Here is a 21,348-nt window from a genome sequence, read left to right on the forward strand (position 1 = left end):
TTATAGTTCCAATTCTGCTTTTCGTTTATTTAATTTTTTTATTCCATTTATGAGTGGAATTGTATGGTATTTATCTTTTTCAGTCTGATTTATTTCACTTAGCATAATACCCTGTAGACCCATCCATGTTGTCTCAAATGGCATGATCTCATCCTTTTTTATGGCCATGTAATATTCCATATATATATATATATGTGTGTGTGTGTGTGTGTGTGTATATATGTGTGTGTGTGTGTATATGTGTGTGTATACACACACACACACACACGTGCACACACCATACTTTCCTTATCCGTTCATCTATTGATAGACACTTACGTTGCTTCCAAGTCTTGGTTATTGTAAATAATGCTGCAATAAACATAGGGGTTTGCCTGGTTCAGTTCTACTCCTGTTCTTATACTAGGCAAACTACCATATACTTTCCTCCTTTTCACTGGCTTTAGGAAAACTCGGAGTGACCTTTCAATATACAATCTTCAAGGGCTAATAGTGTCACCCACAGAGGCGATGTACCCAGTTACAGAGTTTTAAACTCTATCCTGTTTGTTTATTATAAAACCTAAAATACCTTCTCCAGGCAAGATCCAAAATAATTGCATCCTAGTCCATAATTCTCCTTCATTCCTATAGTCAAATGTAATCTGCCAGCTTGTGCTGATGATGGAATCCATCCCCATTTGGTCAAGGTTGAGGGATAGTGAGGAAATCTTGTGCCCGTTTAATATGTACAGGCTCATTGTCCAAACTGTCCACCTCAGGCTTTGAAGTCAAATCCAGGTCTGGGGAAGGGAAAGGCTCATATCCAACCTTGTTATCTTTCCTTCGGTAGTACATGCGTGTCAGCACAGTCATTACAAAAGTCTCCAGTATGAGAAGGTGGCAATTCATCACTGCAGTGTAGAGTGAAATATAATGTAGGTTATGCTAAATGGTAGAGGTGGTATCCCCCTAGCAGCCCTGGCATATGAGTTCAGCAACACTTTCTCCAGTTTATCCTCAAACCAAGCCTAGAGATATTAAGTTGTCGTAAATAACGTACCAGATGAATGGTAGAGCCAGAACCAGAACTTGGCTCTCTACCTTCTGCAGTCTGAGGCTAACATTAAACCCTTTTTTGTGTGTGTTGTATCAGTTTGACCTTCTGCTTCCAAACCACAGCCATTCCTCTCCCAGGAGCTAACAATTGAGCACATGGCTTCCTGGGTCGGCCACCAGGGCTGGCCTCAAGCTTTGGGATTATAGCTCTCCTCTGTGTGGTCAGAGAAGTCACTCTCTCCTGAAAGCCTCACTAGGATTTCTGGGAGATCCATTTCTGAGTATTCTGCATAGAAACCAGGATGGCCCAACCTCTGTTCTAAGGTCCGCTCTTCCCTGGCCCTCCCTTCTCGCCCATCCCGGAATGGGAGAGGAATCCCTGTGTGCTCACCTTGAGACCTGATTTTAGAGGAAAAGGGAGGTGAACAAGCAATCTGCCCGCTGTTGGCCAAGACTGAGAAGATGGATGGCTGCAGGGCGGTCAGGATGAGGAGCACCTGTGGACCAGAGGAGAGACAAGGGCAGGCTGGGCCCGGCGGCGGTGGCACTGCGGCCAGCTGGCCCACCGCTGTGCTTGCTCTTCCACTGTGCGCTCGGCTGACCTTTAGATCTGTGCAGTTGCAGAGGGTTGAAACTCACCCGAGTAAAATTTTGTGGCGTTTTGATCTTTAGGCAAATTACAATCTTGTCTTCTATCCAATATTTTATGAACGTTTGAGACAAGAAACAAGAACTGATTGGGGGTTCGTGTTTATTTCCCCATTTCAGCCACGGATACTAACAAGCACTCGATGGATGAAAAGGATGGATGGTTAGAGGAGACTATTTCCATCTGGCTCAAGTATCTGAGATCCCTGCTCCTAGAATGATGGACAATTAGCCATGAAGGTGCCCTTTGAAAAATCTCTGCCATGCCTGGGGCTGGGCAGCACGGGAAATGGGGAATTAATGTTCAGCGGGTACAGAGTTTCTGTGTGGAAGATGAAAAAGTTCTGGAAATGGATGGTGCTAATAATGACTGCACCACAATGTGAACGCAATTAATGCCACTGAACTGTACATTTAAAAATGGTTAAAATGCCAAATCGTATGTTATGTATATTTTAATACAATAAGAGAAAAGAAAAAAAGAAAAAAAATCTCTGTCCAGAGGCTCCAGCAACACCATTTGCCTTAGTACTTGCCCTCCCTGACTGCACTTTTATGAAACGTCATCCTTTTAAAGACAGACTCAGCATGTCCCACAATAATCACAGGCAGGCTCGGCAATCATAGGGCCTTGACCTTGTGGCGTGACCCTAAGTGCTTCCGGGGCCCAGATCCTTCCTGCCCTTTCAGTCCCTGACTCCATTTCAGGCTCTTCCAGCCTCTCCTTCAATTCTACCTCTTATGTGCCTGGAAATTCACATTTTGCAGGCATCTGCTTAGATCAAATGAGAATTTATGTGAAATCACTCTGTTGACTACAAAGCAGTCACTATGCCTTGGGAGTAGAAGAAGGGCCTAGCAAGGAGACAGAAAGAATGGGGAGAGAAGGAAAACAAGATTGGATTAAAAGTCATTGTATTTATGGGCGCCTGGGTGGCTCAGTCAGTTAAGTGTCTGACTTTGGCTCAGGTCATGATCTCACAGTTTGTGAGTTTGAGTCCCTCGTCTGGCTCTGTGCTGACAGCTCAGAGCCTGAGCCTGCTACAGATTCTGTGTCTCCCTCTCTCTCTGCCCCCTCCCCCGCTTGTACTCTCTCTCAAAAATAAATGAAAAAAAAAAAACATTAAAAAAATTTAAAGTCATTGTATTTGGTGGAAGTTATCTGGGCTTAAGAGAATGGAAAGTGTAAAAAGTGAACAAATGTGCTTTGCAGAGAATTTTCAGAAGAGGTGTGAAGGTGAAGAGACAATGTAATGCGAAGGAGGGTGGATTTGGGAGTCAGATCTAAGTTTAAATTTTAGCCCCATACATATGTGCCTCGGAGGAAGCCCAATATTATCTCTGGGTCGCAGTTTCCTCCTTTGTAAAATAGAAAGAATAATGACTCCAAAGATTGTTGTGCAAATTCAAATGTAATGTACGAAAACTGCCTAGCATGTGGTGTAGGTAGTTCATAACTATGATAATGCCGAAGCTAGTGGTGGTGGTGGGTTACAGAGTTTTAGGAAGTATTGGGTAGAAAAGAAAAGAAAAAAGAAAAAGTAGAAGAATTCGAGGTTGGTAATACATCTGTTACAAGTTGAAATGGGTCCCCTAAAATGATATGTTGAAGTCCTAACCCCCAGGACCTCAGGATATGATCTTATTTGGAAAGAGCATCATTGTTCTGGTGTAGATGTAATCAGTTAAGATGAGGACGTGCTGGAGTAGGGTGGGTCCTTATTCCAATATACTGTTGTCTTTCTAAGAAGAGGAAAAGAGACACAAGACCCTGACACATGCCATGTCATAATGGAGGCAAAATCAGTGATGCAGCTGCAAGCCGGGGATTGCTGGCAAAGCACCAGAAGTTAGGAGGCGTCAAGGAAGAATTCTCCCTTGTAGATTTCAGAGGGAATGTGGCCTGGCTGACACCTTGATTTTGGACTTCTAGCCTCCAGAACTATGAGACGATACATTTCTGTTGTTTTAAGCCGCTCAGTTTGTGATATTTTGTTAGGGCAGCGCTAGGAAACTATTACAGCACAGGAAAAGCAAAAACTGGGAAGGGGCAGGGATCCTTTTCCAGATCTCACCGGAAACCTAGGCTTAACAAGATTCCCGGACCCGCTTTTTGCCTTTATTAGTCTCACCTCCTAACCCCAATTCTAGTTACCTGGAACAGAACAAATTTGCCTCCTATATTCTGCTCGCCCAAGTGCAGCTTGGCTTGACGGAAAAGGATGGCCAGGGACCAGAGGGCCAGCAGGGTGGACACACTGAGGAGGGTGTTGATCCACAGAGCTATGCTCTCCTCAGAAATCTGGTGGCAGATCAGAAAGTAGTCAGTGAGGAAGGCAAGTCATTTTCTCCTTCTATTTCTCCTCTTCCATGGTGGGAAAGGTAATAAAAAGTAAATAAAAAGCCCCAAAGCCTTGGCCTATTCCACTCTCCTCTCCCCACCAGAGTCCAAGCCTCTACCTTTTCTATGGCCACACTGTTGCCGGGACTACCCTGTCTGTGGAGCCCTGGATCAGGGGATGTTGGCTCCAGCTATTCCTTTTAGAGCTCAGAGGAACTGAGTCTTAGAGTTTGCTGCCCCTTACTCCTGGCTTACATCTGCTGGGTCATAGATGCCATCAGGGATGAGAAACAGGCCCGCCAGGCTCAGTGTTATCTTGAAGAAGGCATACTGGAATGGGCCCAACATCAGCAGCTGAAGCTTCTTCCTAAAGGAAGAAGAGGGTTGGGAACATGAACCCATAAAGTGTCCACCTCAAGAAGACCTTCCAGCTCCCTCACTGGGATCCTGGGCTGAAGCTTGTCTGTCGTAATAGACACCAAAATGGCTAAATGGATGGGGACGTAGGAAGAAGCCAGAATGTCGAGAGCATTGGGAACCTTCTTGCCTCCCACTCATCTGACCAGAATGCTGCCCTTTGAGCAAGGACTATCAGAAAGTTGACCCCAACCTCTTTAACCAAAATGGGCATAAGAGACAAGTAAGTAGCCCAAAGTCCAGTGTGGTAAAGTGTGTAGGCAGCAGTGAGCCTAAGTGATGGAAACTGGAGTTCTCCTTCCTCTGCTCCCCTCACCCCTGGGTGGGTGCCTAATGTGTGGGTGCTGGCTGCGGGATGCCCGCCCTTTCGCCACTGGCTCTGTCCCATACAAACCTGATTCCAAGAGGCTTGAAGCAGGGCTAAGGGAGCCACAGAGACTCTTGTGAGAGTGAAGAGAGAGGCTAACCTGTTCCTCAGTTCTGCCTCTCCCTCCCACCTTACCTGGTGAGCATGAGTGGGGGGCAGCAGGGGCAGCAGCAGCAGCAGGGGCCAGTGTGGACCATCATCGGAGTGTCCTTCAGTGTCCTTATCACTGCCTCCTTCCCACCAAAGCCTTCCACCATGACCAGCATCAGCAGATAAAAGTATACTGAGTAAAACCTGGAGTGGGAGTAGAGGTGAGCTTCACAGAGGGGGAGGTGGCCAGGTAAGGGGATACCCCTTTGCTGCCAAAGACATATAGACTGCAAAGGGTGAAGGAGAGGTGGGGCTCACGGGGGGGGGGGGGTCCAGTAGGGACCAGGCATTTGGAATGTGTGAGCCAGCAAGAGGGAGAGGACAGGGTCCAGGGGCTGAGGAAGAGGGGAATTTGAGCCTATGTGAACAAAATGGTGACTGAAGATGAAGAGAAGCAGAAGTTCAAGAGACCTGGATTAGCACAAGTTGAAAGGGGCTAGACTCATGATCAATTGATTTGCAGGGATTTACGGAAGGGATAGGGGATAAAAGAAGATGCGGACTCTGGAGTCCTGGGTGAGTGGGGAGCAAAAGGGTACCCACCTCAGAGCTGGGAGTGGGGCAGGACACTCACGAAGTTATGGCCATTTCTACAAGCATGAGGGAACGAGGGATCCAGAGACCAAAACAGCAGAACACAGACACGACCTGCTTGAAGGCAAGCAAGAAGCTGGTTGGGGCAAGAAGGGAGTCTTTGTGCTCACCCTCTCAAATTTTTGTGGCAAAACTCAAGGAAGCAAAACCCGAACACATGAGGCAGCATTACTTAAAAGTGGCCATCTGGAAGAACAATCAAATCAACTAATTTTCCTTTTTAATTTAGTAGTCAGTTCCTTCTATACCTAGGGTTAGAGACAGCTGGTCACTGTAAGTCAAAATGTCATTTTGAAGACTATCTCATCCCATATCCCCGGCGTAGGAGTAGGCGAGTTCATCCTTGGGAGGAACTGGATCCAGATCCAGCCCTTCCTTTTCTTTTTTTTTTTTTTAATTTTTTTTTTTAACGTTTTTATTTATTTTTGAGACAGAGACAGAGCATGAACGGGGGAGGGGCAGAGAGAGAGGGAGACACAGAATCAGAAACAGGCTCCAGGCTCTGAGCCATCAGCCCAGAGCCTGACGCGGGGCTCGAACTCACGGACCGCGAGATCGTGACCTGGCTGAAGTCAGACGCTTAACCGACTGCGCCACCCAGGCGCCCCCAGCCCTTCCTTTTCAATGCCACATGTTACTAGAGCATCTCTGATGACTTGAGATGGCCCAGGCAGGTGTCATCTGCTAGAAAAGGACCTCGAGGGCTCCATTCTCCGCTCCAGACACACACACAGACCTTACCACAAGGAAACGGAAGTCTAATCTTATGGCCTAGGAACAAGTCAGAGACCTATACAATGGCTACCAGAGTGGGTTATAAAGGTCTATAATGCAAGGATAGAGTTGAGTTGTCCCCATGGGGAAGAAAATTCTTTGCCTCCCTCCCGTCTGAGGAACCACTGCTTGCCTGTGTAGGAAGGAAGCTTGCTTTTAACAATGATCCTGTGGTGGGGAGGTAGTGAGTGGGGCTGCTGGTGGGGTGAGCAGTTTCTCTAGCTGTCTCTGAGAATTCAAAGAACTCAAGAATTCAAGCTGTGTCCCACTGCCTGTTGATCCAGGCAGGGTGTCCCGACTGCAAATGGAGATCGCATTACAAACCCCCATCCTAAGTGGGTAGAGGCAGGCAACCCTTTGTTGGCTTGAAATGCTGAGTTTAGAGGAATTCCCAGAATGGTTCCTGCGTCTTGTTCAGTCCCTCCCAAAGGGCAGCTACAAGGCCCTCACCGTGGGTGCAGAGCTGGTCCAGAGCAAAGTCCTCCTCTTGATGGGGCAACGGGTGTTCTTGTACAGGTAGACAGCATCCTCCACGAAGATGGTGACCGAGCCCAGGGCAAGCAGAGTCATAATGACTGTGAGGGCAATTTCTGCAGGGCCCAAGGCTAAAGTAGAAAGAGAAGACAGACTCTTGTTAACTAAAGACCAGGGATGAGGGGCAGGAGGTGTGGGCTTTCTCACTTGGATCTAAATTGCTTGACCATATCTAGAATTATCTGGTCTAGGCTTCCACCCATGCAGAAGAATGGCATTTTCTTAGACCTTAGCATGTAGCTAAAAAGTAGTCATTCTTCTGAATGGATGGGAGACTAGAGCAGATGATTCTAGGTATGGTAAGGCTTACCTCAACCAGGATATAGACACCAAACAAGTTTTTACATAACGAGCAAAAATTTTGAATTAGGAGGTTGGCAGGGCCTATTCAACTTTACTACTTCCAGTAAACGGTGTCATGTTAGCAAACATGGACCAATTAACATTATAATTAAAGCAGAATGTAATGAATGGTATATACTTTAGAGCCATTTAAATTTGATTTCAAAATTATGTCACGAAACTGGGACGTTAGGATGGGAATTTAACAAAAGAGAAATGGATACAAGTAAAGACTCCAAGGACATTTGGCTCGTGTTGGCCTCATAATTAGTCTTAAATGTGGTCCAGTAGCTCTCTTTAGTGTTTCTTGCAGTCATTTGAGGCGTTGTTAAAAATTAGATGTCTGGGGGCACCTGGGTGGCTCAGTCGGTTGAGCGGCCGACTTTGGCTCAGGTCACGATCTCGCGGTCCGTGAGTTCGAGCCCCGCGTCGGGCTCTGTGCTGACAGCTCGGAGCCTGGAGCCTGTTTCAGATTCTGTGTCTCCCTCTCTCTCTGACCTTCCCCCATTCATGCTCTGTCTCTCTCTGTCTCAAAAATAAATGTTAAAAAAAAATTAAAAAAAAAATTAGATGTCTGGGTCCCACCCTCAGAGATGCTGCTTTAATAGATCTGGGATGGACCCAGAAATCTGCATTTTCAACAAGCTCACCTGGTAATGGTCAGAGGATAACAAACAAGGTTTGGACATTAAAAAACTGGTTGCAGTCCTTTACTAAAAAGACTTTACCTTCTCCTCTTCAAAACTTTTAAAATATAAACATCAGAGGATTTTAAAATATGATTTTACCCTTTACAACAAAAATGAGTACTTCAAACACTCATGGAGATACCCATTAAGTCTGTCATATATCATGATAATTCTAGATAGATTGAAGGGATGTCTTTAAAAATCAAACAGGATTGGGAATGCAAGCTGGTGCAACCACTCTGGAAAACAGTATGGACGTTCCTCAAAAAACTAAAAATGGAAATACCCTATGACCCAGCAATTGCACTACTAGGCATTTACCCACGGGATACAGGTGTGCTGTTTCGAAGGGACACATGCACCCCCATGTTTATAGCAGCACTATCAACAATAGCCAAAGTATGGAAAGAGCCCAAATGTCCATCGATGGATGAATGGATAAAGAAGATGTGCTATATATATACAATGGAGTATTACTCGGCAATCAAAAAGAATGAAATCTTGCCATTTGCAACGACGTGGATGGAACTGAAGGGTATTATGCTAAGTGAAATTAATCAGTCAGAGAAAGACAAAAATCATATAACTTCACTCATATAAGGACTTTAAGAGACAAAACAGATGAACATAAGGGAAGAGAAACAAAAATAGTATAAAAACAGGGCGGGAGACAAAACAGAAGAGACTCATAAATATGGAGAACAAACTGAGGGCCACTGGAGGGGTTGTGGAAGGGGGATGGGCTAAATGGGTAAGGGGCACTAAGGAATCTGCTCCTGAAATCATTGTTGCACTATATGCTAACTAATTTGGATGTAAGTTAAAAAAAAAAAAAGAAACAAAAAAAATCAAACAAGAAAAATTGAGAGAAAAAAAAGAGAGAGAATTGTATTTTCATGAAGATTTTGGAGAGGGAAAACCTTCTTAAGCTTAGGAGTAATCTGAGAAATCACAAAGAGAATGATGGTCAAATTTAATATGAAGTGTGTAAACTTCTTTGTAAGTGTTTAAAAGAAATAGACAGCAAACAGACTGAGGGAAAAAGCTTTTTAATAAATGTGTACTCAAGTTTAAGATCTTTATTAGATAAAGAGAACTGATAACAAAAACAGGACACTTGCAAATAAATGGAAAAAGATATTAACACAGTTCAGGACATGTGGGAAAATAGTCAATCTGCTTAGTCGTCAGATAAGAGCAAAATAACTGTGATATATTATTTTTGCTCCATTAAAAGATAATGTTTATAATATATTGACTAATAGCCCCAAGTTATAAACAACTCAAGTGCCCAACAATATTGGAATTATTAAATAAAGTACCTAACTGAATATTAATTATCGAGATCTGAAAAATTTGTGCCATAAAAAAAATCTTTGTAAAGAATATGTAATAATTCTTGAGAAGAGTAATAACTTATTAACATTCAAAAAAACAAAAAAAATGCATTAACAGACCCCACATATATAGTTATTTGATTTACGACAAAATTTCCACTACAATTCATGGGGAAAAGAGTGGTTTTTTTTTTGAGAAAGAGTTCTGGGTTATCTGGATATCCTTTGGGGGATAAAAAAGAACATTGACTGCTCCCTCATATCATACAAAAACACCTAAATGTGATAGTTAAAACAATAAAGTTTTTAGAGGAAAACAGAGACGTATATCTTCATGACTTTGAGCTAGGCAAAGATCTTTTAAAATAGGACACAAAAGCACGACCCATAAGTTTAAAAATCGATAAATTGGACTTTCTTAAAATTAAACATTTTTATTTGTCGAAAGAAACCATTAGGAGAATGAAAAGACAATCTCAGACTGAGAGAAGGTACTTGCAATACAGATATCCAACAAAAGACTTGTATCTGTAATATATAAAGAATTCCTATCAGTAAGAAAAAGACAACACAATGTTTTTAAATGAAGAAAAAAAAAAAAAGGCCTAAACAGTTACGTCACGAAAAAAAGTACCTCAATGTTTGAGAAGCATAAAAGGCGCTAAATGTCAACAGTCATCAGGGTAATACAAATGCGAGATGCCATTATATACCCACCAACAGGGCTAAAATTAAAAGGACTCATGATTCCAAGTGCTGATGAGGATAAGGAAAAAATGGAACTCTCATATATTTCAGCTGGGAGTGGCACAATGACTTTGGAAAGCAGTTGGTAGTATGCCTTTAAGCTAAACATACACCTACCCTATGACACAGAAATTCCACTTCTGGACACCTATTCAATAGAAATGAGTGCTTATAATCACCAGAAGAATGCTCAGAGCAGCATTATTCATAATGGCCCAAACTGGAAATAGCTCATATTGATTCAACAAGAATACAAATAAATACAGTTGATCCTTGAACAATGCACAGTTGAAAATCTGCGTATAATTTTTGCCTTCCCCAAAACTTAACTACTAATAGCCTACGGTTGACCAGAAGCCTTATTGATAACATAGTTAATTAACACTTATTTTGTATGTTATGTGTATTATATTCTGTATTCTTACAATAAAGTAACCTAGAGAAAAGAAAATGTTATGAAGAAAATCATAAGGAAGAAAAAATATATATGCACTACTATACATATATTTATTGAAAAAAATCCTCATAAGGGCGCCCGGGTGGCTCAGTTGGTTAAGCATCCTACTCTTGGTTTCGGCTCAGGTCATGATCTCATGGTTCTTAAGTTTGAGCCCCACATCAGGCTCTGCGCTGACAGTGCAGGGCCTGCTTGGGATTCTCTCTCTCTCTTTCTCTCTCTCTCTCCCTCCCTCTTCACCCCTCCCTGGTTCTCTATCTCTCTCTCTCTCTCTCAAAATAAATAAACTTAAAAAAAAAAAAATCCTTGTGTTAAGTGCACCCATGCAGTTCAAACTCATGTTGTTCAAAGGTCAATTGTAAATTGTGATACATTCCCATAATAGAATATCACACAGCAATTAAAAAAAATAAACAGGCAACAGAATGGATCAATCTTAAAAACATAATGGTGAGGGAAGGAAGCCAGACACAAGAGTACATACTGTTTGATAAACTGTCTGTTTATATAAATTGAGGAATAGGGAAAAATGATCCATAGAGGAGGTAGAGGTTAGAATAGTGGTCTCAGGCGGGCGCCTGGGTGGCTCAGTCGGTTGTGTCCAACTTTAGCTCAGGTCATGATCTCGCCGTTCGTGAGTTCTAACCCTGCACTGGGCTCTGTGCTGACAGCTCAGACCCTGAGCCTGCTTTGGATTCTGTGTCTCCCTCTCTCTTTGCCCCTCCCCAAGTAGTGCTCTGTCTCTCTCTCTCAAAGATAAAATCATTTTTAAAAAATTAAAAAAAAAAAAAAGAATAGTGGTATTAGAAGGCATATGAACTAAGGAGGGAGCATGAAAGACCCTACTGGATGCTGGAAGGTTCCATTTTCTTGACCGAGATGCTGGTTTCACAGATTTACACATAAGTAAAAATGCATCATATTACATACTTGAGATCATTATCCTTTACTATATGTAACTTATACCTAAAAAAATCTTATGTCAGCAAAGAAGATTGCAAAATTAGCCCAGTAAAATTATAACCATGTTTGGGGAGAGAAAAGTAGAAAAGAGTTGGAAGAAAGAGTGGGGCACTAATATCTTTATCTCACAAAATGGAAAATCAAGAAATACTGCCCTGGTTGGCAGAATAAGAAATAAACTAAATGGATAGTAAATCTATAAACATAACCAACCAAAAATATTAACATAATTGTATGGAGAGAATGGGAGAAGTTCCGTGCTGTGTGTGCTGAAGCCTTATGTATCGTAGAGGCAGCCACAGATGATGCCCAAAATTGATCCTCCGGGAAACAATGGTGTGCACATATGGGTGATCGGAAGGTAACTACCAGAAGAACCATTAGCTAAAAAAGGAGGAAGACTAGAAATGAGAATGGATAGAGCAGAGGACTGATTGATTTGCATTAGTAGCTCTTGTGTATTATTAGAAATTTTAACCATGTTCACATACTACATTGATAAAATAAAAACATTAAAAAATCATTTCACAGAAAAATGCCTAGAAATATTAAAAGAAAATATTAAATATGCTGTCTTTGGGTGACAAGAATAGGTGATTTTTCCCTTCTTTTCTATCGTTTTCAATTATTCAATAACAAATCTGTATTTTATAGCAAAACTATGTTTTTTTAAAAGGGCACATTTTGTCAAATATATAATAATGTGAAAAAATTCATATGATGTCATGCTTCTAAAAACAGGACATAACCATCAACTGATGAATGGATAAAGAAATTGTGGTATATATACACAATGGAGTACTATGTGGCAATGAGAAAAAATGAAATATGGCCCTTTGTAGCAACGTGGATGGAACTGGAGAGTGTAATGCTAAGTGAAATAAGCCATACAGAGAAAGACAGATACCATATGGTTTCACTCTTATGTGGATCCTGAGAAACTTAACAGGAACCCATGGGGGAGGGGAAGGAAAAAAAAAAAAAAAAGAGGTTAGAGTGGGAGAGAGCCAAAGCATAAGAGACTGTTAAAAACTGAGAACAAACTGAGGGTTGATGGGGGGTGGGAGGGAGGGGAGGGTGGGTGATGGGTATTGAGGAGGGCACCTTTTGGGATGAGCACTGGGTGTTGTATGGAAACCAATTTGTCAATAAATTTCATAAAAAAAAAATAAAAAAAAAATAAAAAAAATAAAAAAAAAAATAAAAACAGGACATAAGATTGGAGGTATGGCACGATTTCAACTAATGCTAAGTAAAAGCGTGGAAAAAGGAACTAACACTGGGGGGGCCTGGGTGGTGCAGCTGGTTAAGCGGCCAACCTTGGCTCAGGTCATGACCTCACTGTTCCTCCAGCCCCATGTGGGGCTCCGTGCTGACAGCTCCAACAGAGCCTGGAGCCTGCTTTGGATTCTGTGTCTCCCTCTCTCTCTTTCCTTCCCCCGCTTGTGATCTCTCTCTCTATCTCTTTCACAAAAATAAATAAAACATTAAAAAAAAAAAGGGGGGGGGGACTAACACCAAGGTATTTGCAGTGCCTGTCTCTGAGTGGCGGGAGTATAGATGGCTTTCCTCCTTCTACTTTTCTGGATTTTCAGATTTACTGAATCTGAATTATTTTTTACAACGGAAATATTTATGTTAAAAAAAAAATACTCACAAAAGATAAAGTCCAGATAGGCAGATACCAAAATTAATTCAGTAGATTTCTAAAAACTCATGTCCGTTGTTGGAAAGGTAAGTCACTGCTGGAGGTCGCTCAGGGCCTGACTTCCCCACCCCTCCTTGACCTTGTCCTCACCAGCTCGGGGAGAGCCCTTTCAAAAGCCATTCAAGGCCAAAGCCCTTCCCAGTCTTCACTGTCTTCTTCTTCTTTTTTTATTTTTTTTTTAATGTTTATTTATTTTTGAGAGACAGACAGAGACAGAGACAGATCATAAACTAGGGAGGTGCAGAGAGAAGGGGAGACACAAATTCCAAAGCAGGCTCCAGGCTCTGAACTGTCAGCACAGACCCTGAAGCAGAGCTCAAACTCAGGAATCTGGCCACGAACCATGGTCATAAATGAGACCATGACCTGAGCCGAAGTCAGCCCTTAACCACTTGAGCCACCCTGAGGCACCGCCCACCCCCCCCACCACTTTTTTTTTTTTTAATTTTCCCAGTCTTAACTGTCTTGACTGCTCCCTCCTCCTTGAAAATCTGCCCCACCTTGAGGCCCAGAACCACGGTCCCCTTCCTGACCTCTGTCCCTAGGTCTCGGGCACTGATCCCTCATCCTCTCCCACACCCTGTGTTTTCCAATCTCAAACACCAGCTCAACTCTTCTCTGTTTATTGAGGTTTGGGATTTCCCTACCCCTCCTTCAGCCTCCCGATAGCCATAGAAGCTGTGCCCACCTCCAGAACTTGGTAGCACTTGGTTTCTGCCCATTCAGCTTTTCTCCCTGAATTGCCTGTGGCTGGCTTCTCCTCTCTGAGCTCTCCGCTCAAGTGCCCCTTCTCAGCCAGCCTTCTCCGAGGGTGCTATTGTCCCCATCTGCCTCTCACGGTGAAGTTATTTACATATTTATTTACTTGCCTATTTTCTGCTGCCTTCTCCTGCGCCCCTCCCCCAACTGTGTAAACTCCAAGAAGGCAGGGACTTTGTCAAGCTTGTTTGTTCTCTGTTCCATCTCTAAGTGCCTGGAACAGCAACTTGGCTATTTGTTGAATGAAAGAAATAACCCCATGAGAATTCCTATGGATCATCCCCATTTTATAGCCTTTTCCAGGAAACCAGGCTTAGAGAGTTAAGCACCTTGGCCATGGTCACACAACCTGGAAGTTATGGGGCTGGGATTTAAATCCAGGGGTTTCTGGCTAGGCCCACATTGACTCTTGGTGTGTGTTCACATGACTATGGAAAGGAATGTGGAGTGCTATAAATAATCAAATGCAACCCTAAAAAATTGTTTCAGTTTACGAAGGTGGGTTGGGGGCATATTCTGACTGTTCAGAACCCAAATGCTTTTGCAATCTCTTCTAACTGCTGGCTTTGGCACTTTATATTCTTTCTCATACTTCTGCCATCTGCAGGCTCTTGTATTCACTGCCGCAGCACAAAAGCTAAGAAAGAGAGCTCCTGCTCTCCATGAAACTCATATATCTTCTTTGAAGATCGTCCCCGATCTTATTTTTTCGCATCTTAACAGATATTATGGGACAAAACTGTTCTATGGCCAAAGGATTTGTGGAAATGCCTTAAACAAAATTAAACCTGTTTCTTCCCGTACTCAACTTTTTAATCTGATTTACACTGTTAATTTCCTACTGGAGGTTATAGAATACAGATTTTACAAAACTTATTTTTGTAGATTCTGTGTTCATGAAGCACTACTTGAGATTAGTACTCCAAGGGACACACTGTGGGAAATGCTTGTCTAACTGGCCATTTTGAATACAATTATACCTTTAGCAACTAGCAAATGTCCCACTGTCTCTGAAATAGTGAAGATTACTTTTTTTTTTAAATAATGAAAACGATATAAGGACATTAAAATTTTGGAAGAGTATGATCCATAATTCCAGCTGGTTCCTAACCAAAAGTTATTTTCATTTTTGCATTTTGTTTTCATGGAAGTTAAGAACACAGTTTCTGGAATCAGAGTTCAGAGAAAAATTCCACTTACTACTTGCTCTTGACCTTGGACAGGTTATTCATTCTCTCATTAACCTCTTAGCACAGCACCTGGCATGTAGTATTTGTTCAATAAAAAGTAGCTTTAAAAAACACCCTGGTTAAAGTGCATACATATTATATTACTACAATAGTATAATTTTATAGTATAATAAAATTTTATACTTTTAAAACGAACATCTCATCACAGCCTGTCAAAAATGGTTTTTTATAAATTAAAATAATTTATTAAATTACAAAAATTTCAAAAATAAAGAGAATAGAGCAAACATGAATATACCCATAACCCATTTTAAAGAGTGTTACAATATTGCCAATTTTGCCTCAAAAGTTATTTTTAGAAAAAAAAACATTACAGATGTATCTGAAGGCCCCTGTACACACCCCCTGGATCATTTTCCCTTCCACACCTCACCTCTCAGAGCTAACTACTGTTCTGAAATTAGTGTATATCTTTTTCATTTACGTTTTAGTTTTTCACAACATATGTGCATATTCAACATACTATATTGCTTTGTATTTAAAAAAATCTGTATGGCGGTGCCTGGGTGGTTCAGTTGATTAAGCTTCCCACTCTTGATCTCAGCTCAGGTCTTGATCTCAGAGTTGTGAGTTCAAGCTCTGTGTTGGGCTCCACACTGGGTGTGAAACCCACTTAATAAATAAATAAATAAATTAATTAATTAATTAATAAAAAATCTATATAAATGGCATCATCCTGCAAAATGCTTTTTTCCACACATTATTTTCATGATATTATTCTCATATGATAAACAAATGCTTCAATATGTACTCTTGGACATGTCTCCTAGCACACATAGGAGAGTTCCCTTATTTTATTTATTTATTTATTTATTTATTTATTTATTTATTATTTTGAGAGAGAGAGAGAGAGAGAGAGAGAGAGAGTGAGCCAGGGAGAGGGGCAAAGGGAGATAGAATTCCAAACAGGCTCCATACTAAAGGCAGAGCCCAATGCAGGGCTTGATCCGAAGACCCTGGGATCATGACCTAAGCTGAAATCAAGAGTGGGATGCTCAACAGACTGAGCCATGCAGGTGCCCCTAGGACAGTTCCTTTATGCATACATCTAAAATCAGAATTTCTGGGTTGGAGGAGATGAGCATCTTCAGTGCTGTAGAGAGCTAATCAGTCTCCACAGTGGTTGTCCCCATTATACTCCCACCAGCGACCCACGAGTGCTCACTGTTACCTCAAATTCATTGTAGTCAAATGACGTGCCATTGTTTAATTCAGGGCTCCTTAAATCCTAACAAAATAGAATATCTTTTTGTATATTTATTGGTCATTAGTGTTTCTTCTGCTATGAACTATCTGTTCACATATTTTACACAACTTTTATTGGGTAATTTTTCTTATACTGACTACTTATCCCTTGTTGGTTAGGGCTTGAAAATATCTTCTCCCAGTCTATGGTTTGGCTTTTAGCATTGTTTATAGTGTTTATAGTTATATAGAAGTTTGTTTATTTGTTTATGTAGCCAATCTCCATGATCATTTGTGCTTTTTTGTGTTTTATTTAAGAAATTCTCTACTCCCGATCATAAAGATACCTTTCTGTATTTTCTTTTGTAAAAAAGTTTGCATTTTACATTTAGGTATTTAAGCCGTGTGGATTGAAGATACTTTGGAGCTATATTGCAATAGGGACAGATACATAGTCCAGGTAACTTCCTGAAGAGTCCATTCTGTCCGCTGAGGTGTGTAATGTCCTGTCATAGAGCACATTCCCCAGTGGGCTCTCTTTCTGGGCATTCTGTTCTGTTCCATTTTCCACTTGTTTGGACCCTTGCACTTACTGCCTCATGGCTTAGTCTTCTTGTAAACCTTAATCCCTGGGAGGGCAGGTACGCTCCTTGCATTTTTCCAAAATTGTCTTGGCTTTTCTTGGCCCTTCACTCTTTCACACAAATGTTTGGATCAGCCCATTAAAAAAAAAAAATCCTGTAGGGATTACAATTGCAATCATATCACAGGCATTTCAAAAACAGATTTTTGGGGGCACCTGGGTGGCTCATTCGGTTAAGCGTCCAACTTCGTCTCAGGTCATGATCTCACAGCTCGTGAGTTTGTGCCCCCCCATCAGGCTCTGTGCTGACAGCTCGGAGCCTGGAGCCTGCTTCAGATTCCGTGTCCCCCGCCTCCTCCCCTGCTTGTGTTCTCTCTCTCTCTCTCTCTCAAAAATAAATGAATAAACATTAAAAAAACCCAGATTACTGAAAGGTTCCACAGTTCTTCCAAAATAGCTTTTTCTTAAATGGCATCGAATTTAAGGAGCAACGGTTTACTAACAGAGGAGGAAGGGTTCTTGCCACATCCTCAGTGGGTGCCTCTTCCTGGCTTCCTGATTCTCAGTGTCATGTCATCACCCTGCCCAGCTCCCCAGGTCTCTTTTTCCTTCGCTTCCGTCACGGTCTCTTTTTCCTTCGCTCACCTTGTATCGGTATTGACCAGATTGCCTGCTCTTTCTTTAGATAACCTTTGTCTTCCAAACTTCCCTTCCTTTCCCTGACACTGTTCTGGCTCAGACTCTTGTCCCTCATGCTGGGCTGGGGCAATAACCTCCAGTTTATGCCCCTGCTTCTCAAGGCTCTTCTTCCCTGAAGTCCATCCTGATTACTGATTAATTACCTTGAAGCAATCTCTAGCCCCTCCCAGTCTAGAGCCCTCACCGGCTCCTTCTCTCCACAGGATAAAGTACAACTTCTCTGCCTGCCGCTCATCAGGCCCCACCTCACCTGTCCAGCCCTCTCAGTTGTCCTCTGCCTCCTCACCAGCGACCTGGAATCCTGCCAGATCAAGCTCCTCAGTGTGTGGAGAATCTGCTTGCTCATTCTGCCTCCACCACCACCTCAGCAGTGCCCACTGCCTGCTCTCCACGCTCCAGTTTGCTTACCTGTTCCGACATTCCACGCCCTCCCCCCCAGCAAACAGGCAGGTCGCAAGACTACCGGACCCAGTATGGTCTCCCTACTTTGAACATCCTTGGTGCTCCCATTCGCACATTCCGCGGCAAAGCCGTGTGAGATCGATTTTTACTGTGTGAGGCAGGGTTTCTCAACCCCAGCGCTATTGACACTTTGGCCAAGACAACTCCTTGTTGTGGGGGGCTTTCCTTTGTATTCAGGGCAGCATCCTTGGCCTCTCCCCACCAGGTGCCAATAGCACCCTCTAGCTGTGGCAAATGAACTGTCTCTAGACATTGCCAGAAGTTCCCTGGGGGACAAAATTGCCTCTGGTTGACAACTGCTCATCGAAGGGAAGAGCCGCACTCTGAACAAGAGGTTCCTGGAGCCGGACGCGGCAGCTACCTACTGGCACAAACCCCAGAGCAGCTGCAAAGCCTCTCTGGACACCCCAGCAGTTGTCATTTGCTCTGAAACAAGGCTTTGTCCAAGCACATGCCCGTGTCTGCCTTCTAATCCACACTGACCACATCCTGTTGTTCGGAAAGTCTATGCACTGAAGTGACGACATCAAGAAGGAGGCTGGGGAAAAAAAAGTAAGGATTCCATAGAGACACAGACTCCTATTCATGAAAGTCTGAGAGGTGGTTAATCATGCCGTAGGAAGACAAAATAAAATATGGACGGGAGCCACATTTGCTATAACGGTGCTAGGGTCATCTGGTTGTCATATTTTAGGTGGCCAGGAAATAAATGGCTTTTCACGTTCAAAAGCGATTCAGTATAAGACCTAGTTGTCCAACACCGTCAGAGTATTTGTACAGGTTCCCCTAAGTGTTAAGAACATTATTCATAATAACCACCCCTCTAGAATGATGCAGACCCTTTCCCAAAGCGGCTCTTATACAGTCCCCTAGGGGATTTGTTGGGTCTTGCATCATTTAGGCACCATCTCGATTCCCTGGATGGCTCCGGGATTTGAAAAACGCTCCAAGCCAGCGTCCCCAACTTGAATGAGCTTTGAGGTTGGGGTTTGTGGGAGGCCCAACATGCAGCTGTATCTCCCTGGCTAGGTGGTCATGCCCTTCTTTTGGCCTATTGGGTCCTTAAGGGGTTGTTCTTCCCCAAGGCCTTAACCATGATATGTAGATACTCTCCAGGCTGGCCAGCTCAGGACCACCTGTCTTCAGCTTCCCTCAGCTGTCCCAGCTTCCTGCCAGGGTGCTCATGCCCTCCTTTCGGTTCTCTCTGGGGAGGGGCCTTGACTTACCTCTCAGAAGTTGGGCAGCAGTGGGAGCGAGAGAGAAGCAGGCAGAGGGGATGCTGAAATTAGTTTTCAGCACCTCCAGAAGATCTGCCGTGTACCTGTAGAGACACCAACCTACATTCAGAATATGAGGATTGGGGAGGCGGGGAGGGACCAGAAGGAATATCAGTTATCTGACATTCCCTCAAACACTCCTGAGTTTGGGCTGCTTGTACATTTCCCCTTGGCGCCCTGGTTCTTAGAGGAAATTGGCCCAGGCTAGTGTGTAAGGCAGGTGCCGCCTAGGCCAGGGGCAGGATTGGCCTAGGTGCCCAAAGGGCCCACAGTTCACTCTCTCCACTTCCACTGGGGCAGCAGTCCAGTGGCTGACAATAGAGAAAGAGCAGAGCCTCACAGAAAGAGTGGACCCTTAGCACCAGGGGTGAGTGCACAGCTGGATGGGGCTCTGTGCATGCCCTTCACAGCCCCTACCTCTGAGACTTTTCTGTTCCCAGTCGAGGGACAAAACCAAGGCTCTGAAAGATCACACACTGGCCCAAACCCACAGGACCTTGGAGACAGCCAAACCATTATTAGTCTGCCTCATTCTGTGTCCTGGGAGCCAAAGGACCTAAGAGGGAGGGAGGGACAGTCCAATGAGATAGGGGCCTCCACGGCTTAGCACCTGGCTCCTGGCTCTGGGCCTGCTGCCCTCACTCACCTGGGGTCAAGTTTTATCTGAGTCCTGTCTGGCTCCATTGTCTTCTCCCCCTGTCTGGCTTTCCAGCAGGCACTGAGGGGCAAGAAGGGGCAGGAAGGTGGGGGTCCTGAAGGAGGCGGCTCCCGCTGGTTCTGCTGCCTGCTGGACTCTCTCAGAGGACCTGGGCCACGTGTAGGTGGAGTGACAGAGTCTTCGTCTCTGACTCCCTTTACTCGGGCTTTCTGTGCCGCAAATCCCTAGAACCTATCTCAGAGTTCACCCTGGAGGAATTTGATCCTTTTGACTGGCTAAGTCCCCCCCCCCCCCCCGTTCCTGACTCCTCCCTCTCTCTAGGTGTGGTCCTTCCTTCCTCCCTCCCACAGATCCCTTTAGCCACCCTTTGCTGCCTACCAACCCTCATCCTACACCTCCTCTAAGGAGTCTTCTAGGGTGATGATAGGAGTAAAGTTCTGTATCCTCCCTGCAATACTACTGGTCGGCAGCCCCCTTTCTCCCAGGACCTGTCTGGAACTCAGTCTCTGGTCCCCTAGAGATGGGAGAGTCAGGGCCAATTCCGGGACTGTGCTGTGCTGGCACTGTTGGCCTGGCAGGCAGAAGGAAGGACGAGCTGGAAAAGCCAGACGAGGCCCATGTGGGTTTCCCAAAGCTCAGCCCAGCTCATGTTGATGATGGGTGTATTCGGCCAAACAGCAGCCCAAGATGCAGCAAAGGTACAGAGGCAGAGTTGCTGAGTTAGATTTCTGAGAAATTTGATAGATTCTGAAAAGCTGTGCCAAATGGTATGTTTTCTGAACTATTGTATTGATTAGAGAACTATGTTCTCTTCCCTCTCCAAGTAGATTTAAAAGTATTTGAATCCAAGCATAGTACCCTTAGGTTCCCCGAATAGGGTCTAATACATCCTAAGTGCTCTTTAGAGCTGCTTACACGACTGGGGAGCCTGGGTGGCTCAGTGGTTAAGGGTCTGACTTCAGCTCAGGTCATGATCTCATGGTTTGTGAGTTTGAGCCCCGCGTCGGGTTCTGTGCTGACAGATCTGAGCCTGGAGCCTGTGTGTGTGTCTCCCTCTCTGCCCCTCCCCTGCTTGCTGTCTCTCAAAAATAAATAAACATTAAAAAAAAAAAAAAAGAAAAGAACTGCTTACATGACTGATGAAATAATAAAAACACAACAGCAGCAGCAAATGTTTACTGAGAATTTGGGGTGCACCAGGCGCTGTAGAAAATGCAGTATGTTCCTTATCTCACTGCAACTTTGCAACCAGCCTTGTAAAGTAAGTACTGTCTTTATTCACATTTTACAGATGAAGAAACGGAGGCTCAGAGAAGTTATGACATCAGGTTGGATGGAGAGCCATGGGAGTGTAGAGAGAGGCAGAAGG

The 21,348-nt window shown here is 43.6% G+C and overlaps 1 protein-coding gene across 1 annotated transcript; it reads right to left on the minus strand.

The window, feature by feature from the left end:
• Positions 1–684: 684 nt before the first annotated feature.
• SLC51A (solute carrier family 51 subunit alpha) lies at positions 685–20,214 on the minus strand. Its single transcript, XM_030328725.1, has 9 exons — positions 19,968–20,214; positions 19,271–19,365; positions 6,780–6,934; positions 5,536–5,609; positions 4,947–5,105; positions 4,283–4,394; positions 3,842–3,988; positions 1,430–1,535; positions 685–893 (listed from the first exon to the last, which is right to left on the minus strand). Exons 1-9 carry the CDS (start codon positions 20,003–20,005, stop codon positions 685–687), a joined length of 1,095 nt encoding a protein of 364 aa, XP_030184585.1. The 5' UTR covers positions 20,006–20,214.
• Positions 20,215–21,348: the final 1,134 nt, after the last annotated feature.

This window comes from Lynx canadensis, chromosome C2 (genome assembly GCF_007474595.2).
Source record: "Lynx canadensis isolate LIC74 chromosome C2, mLynCan4.pri.v2, whole genome shotgun sequence".
NCBI lineage: Eukaryota > Metazoa > Chordata > Mammalia > Carnivora > Felidae > Lynx > Lynx canadensis.

What these genes read in the sequence shown, in the direction of transcription:
- SLC51A (XM_030328725.1), bottom strand. Translation starts at nt 20,005, where the DNA reads ATGGAGCCAGACAGGACTCAGATAAAACTTGACCCCAG. An exon ending in CCCCCACTCATGCTCACCAG is followed by an intron (nt 4,395 to 4,946) that starts GTAAGGTGGGAG and finishes TTCTTCCTTTAG; the next exon opens with GAAGAAGCTTCAGCTGCTGA. An exon ending in CTCTAAAATCAGGTCTCAAG is followed by an intron (nt 894 to 1,429) that starts GTGAGCACACAG and finishes TCTACACTGCAG; the next exon opens with TGATGAATTGCCACCTTCTC.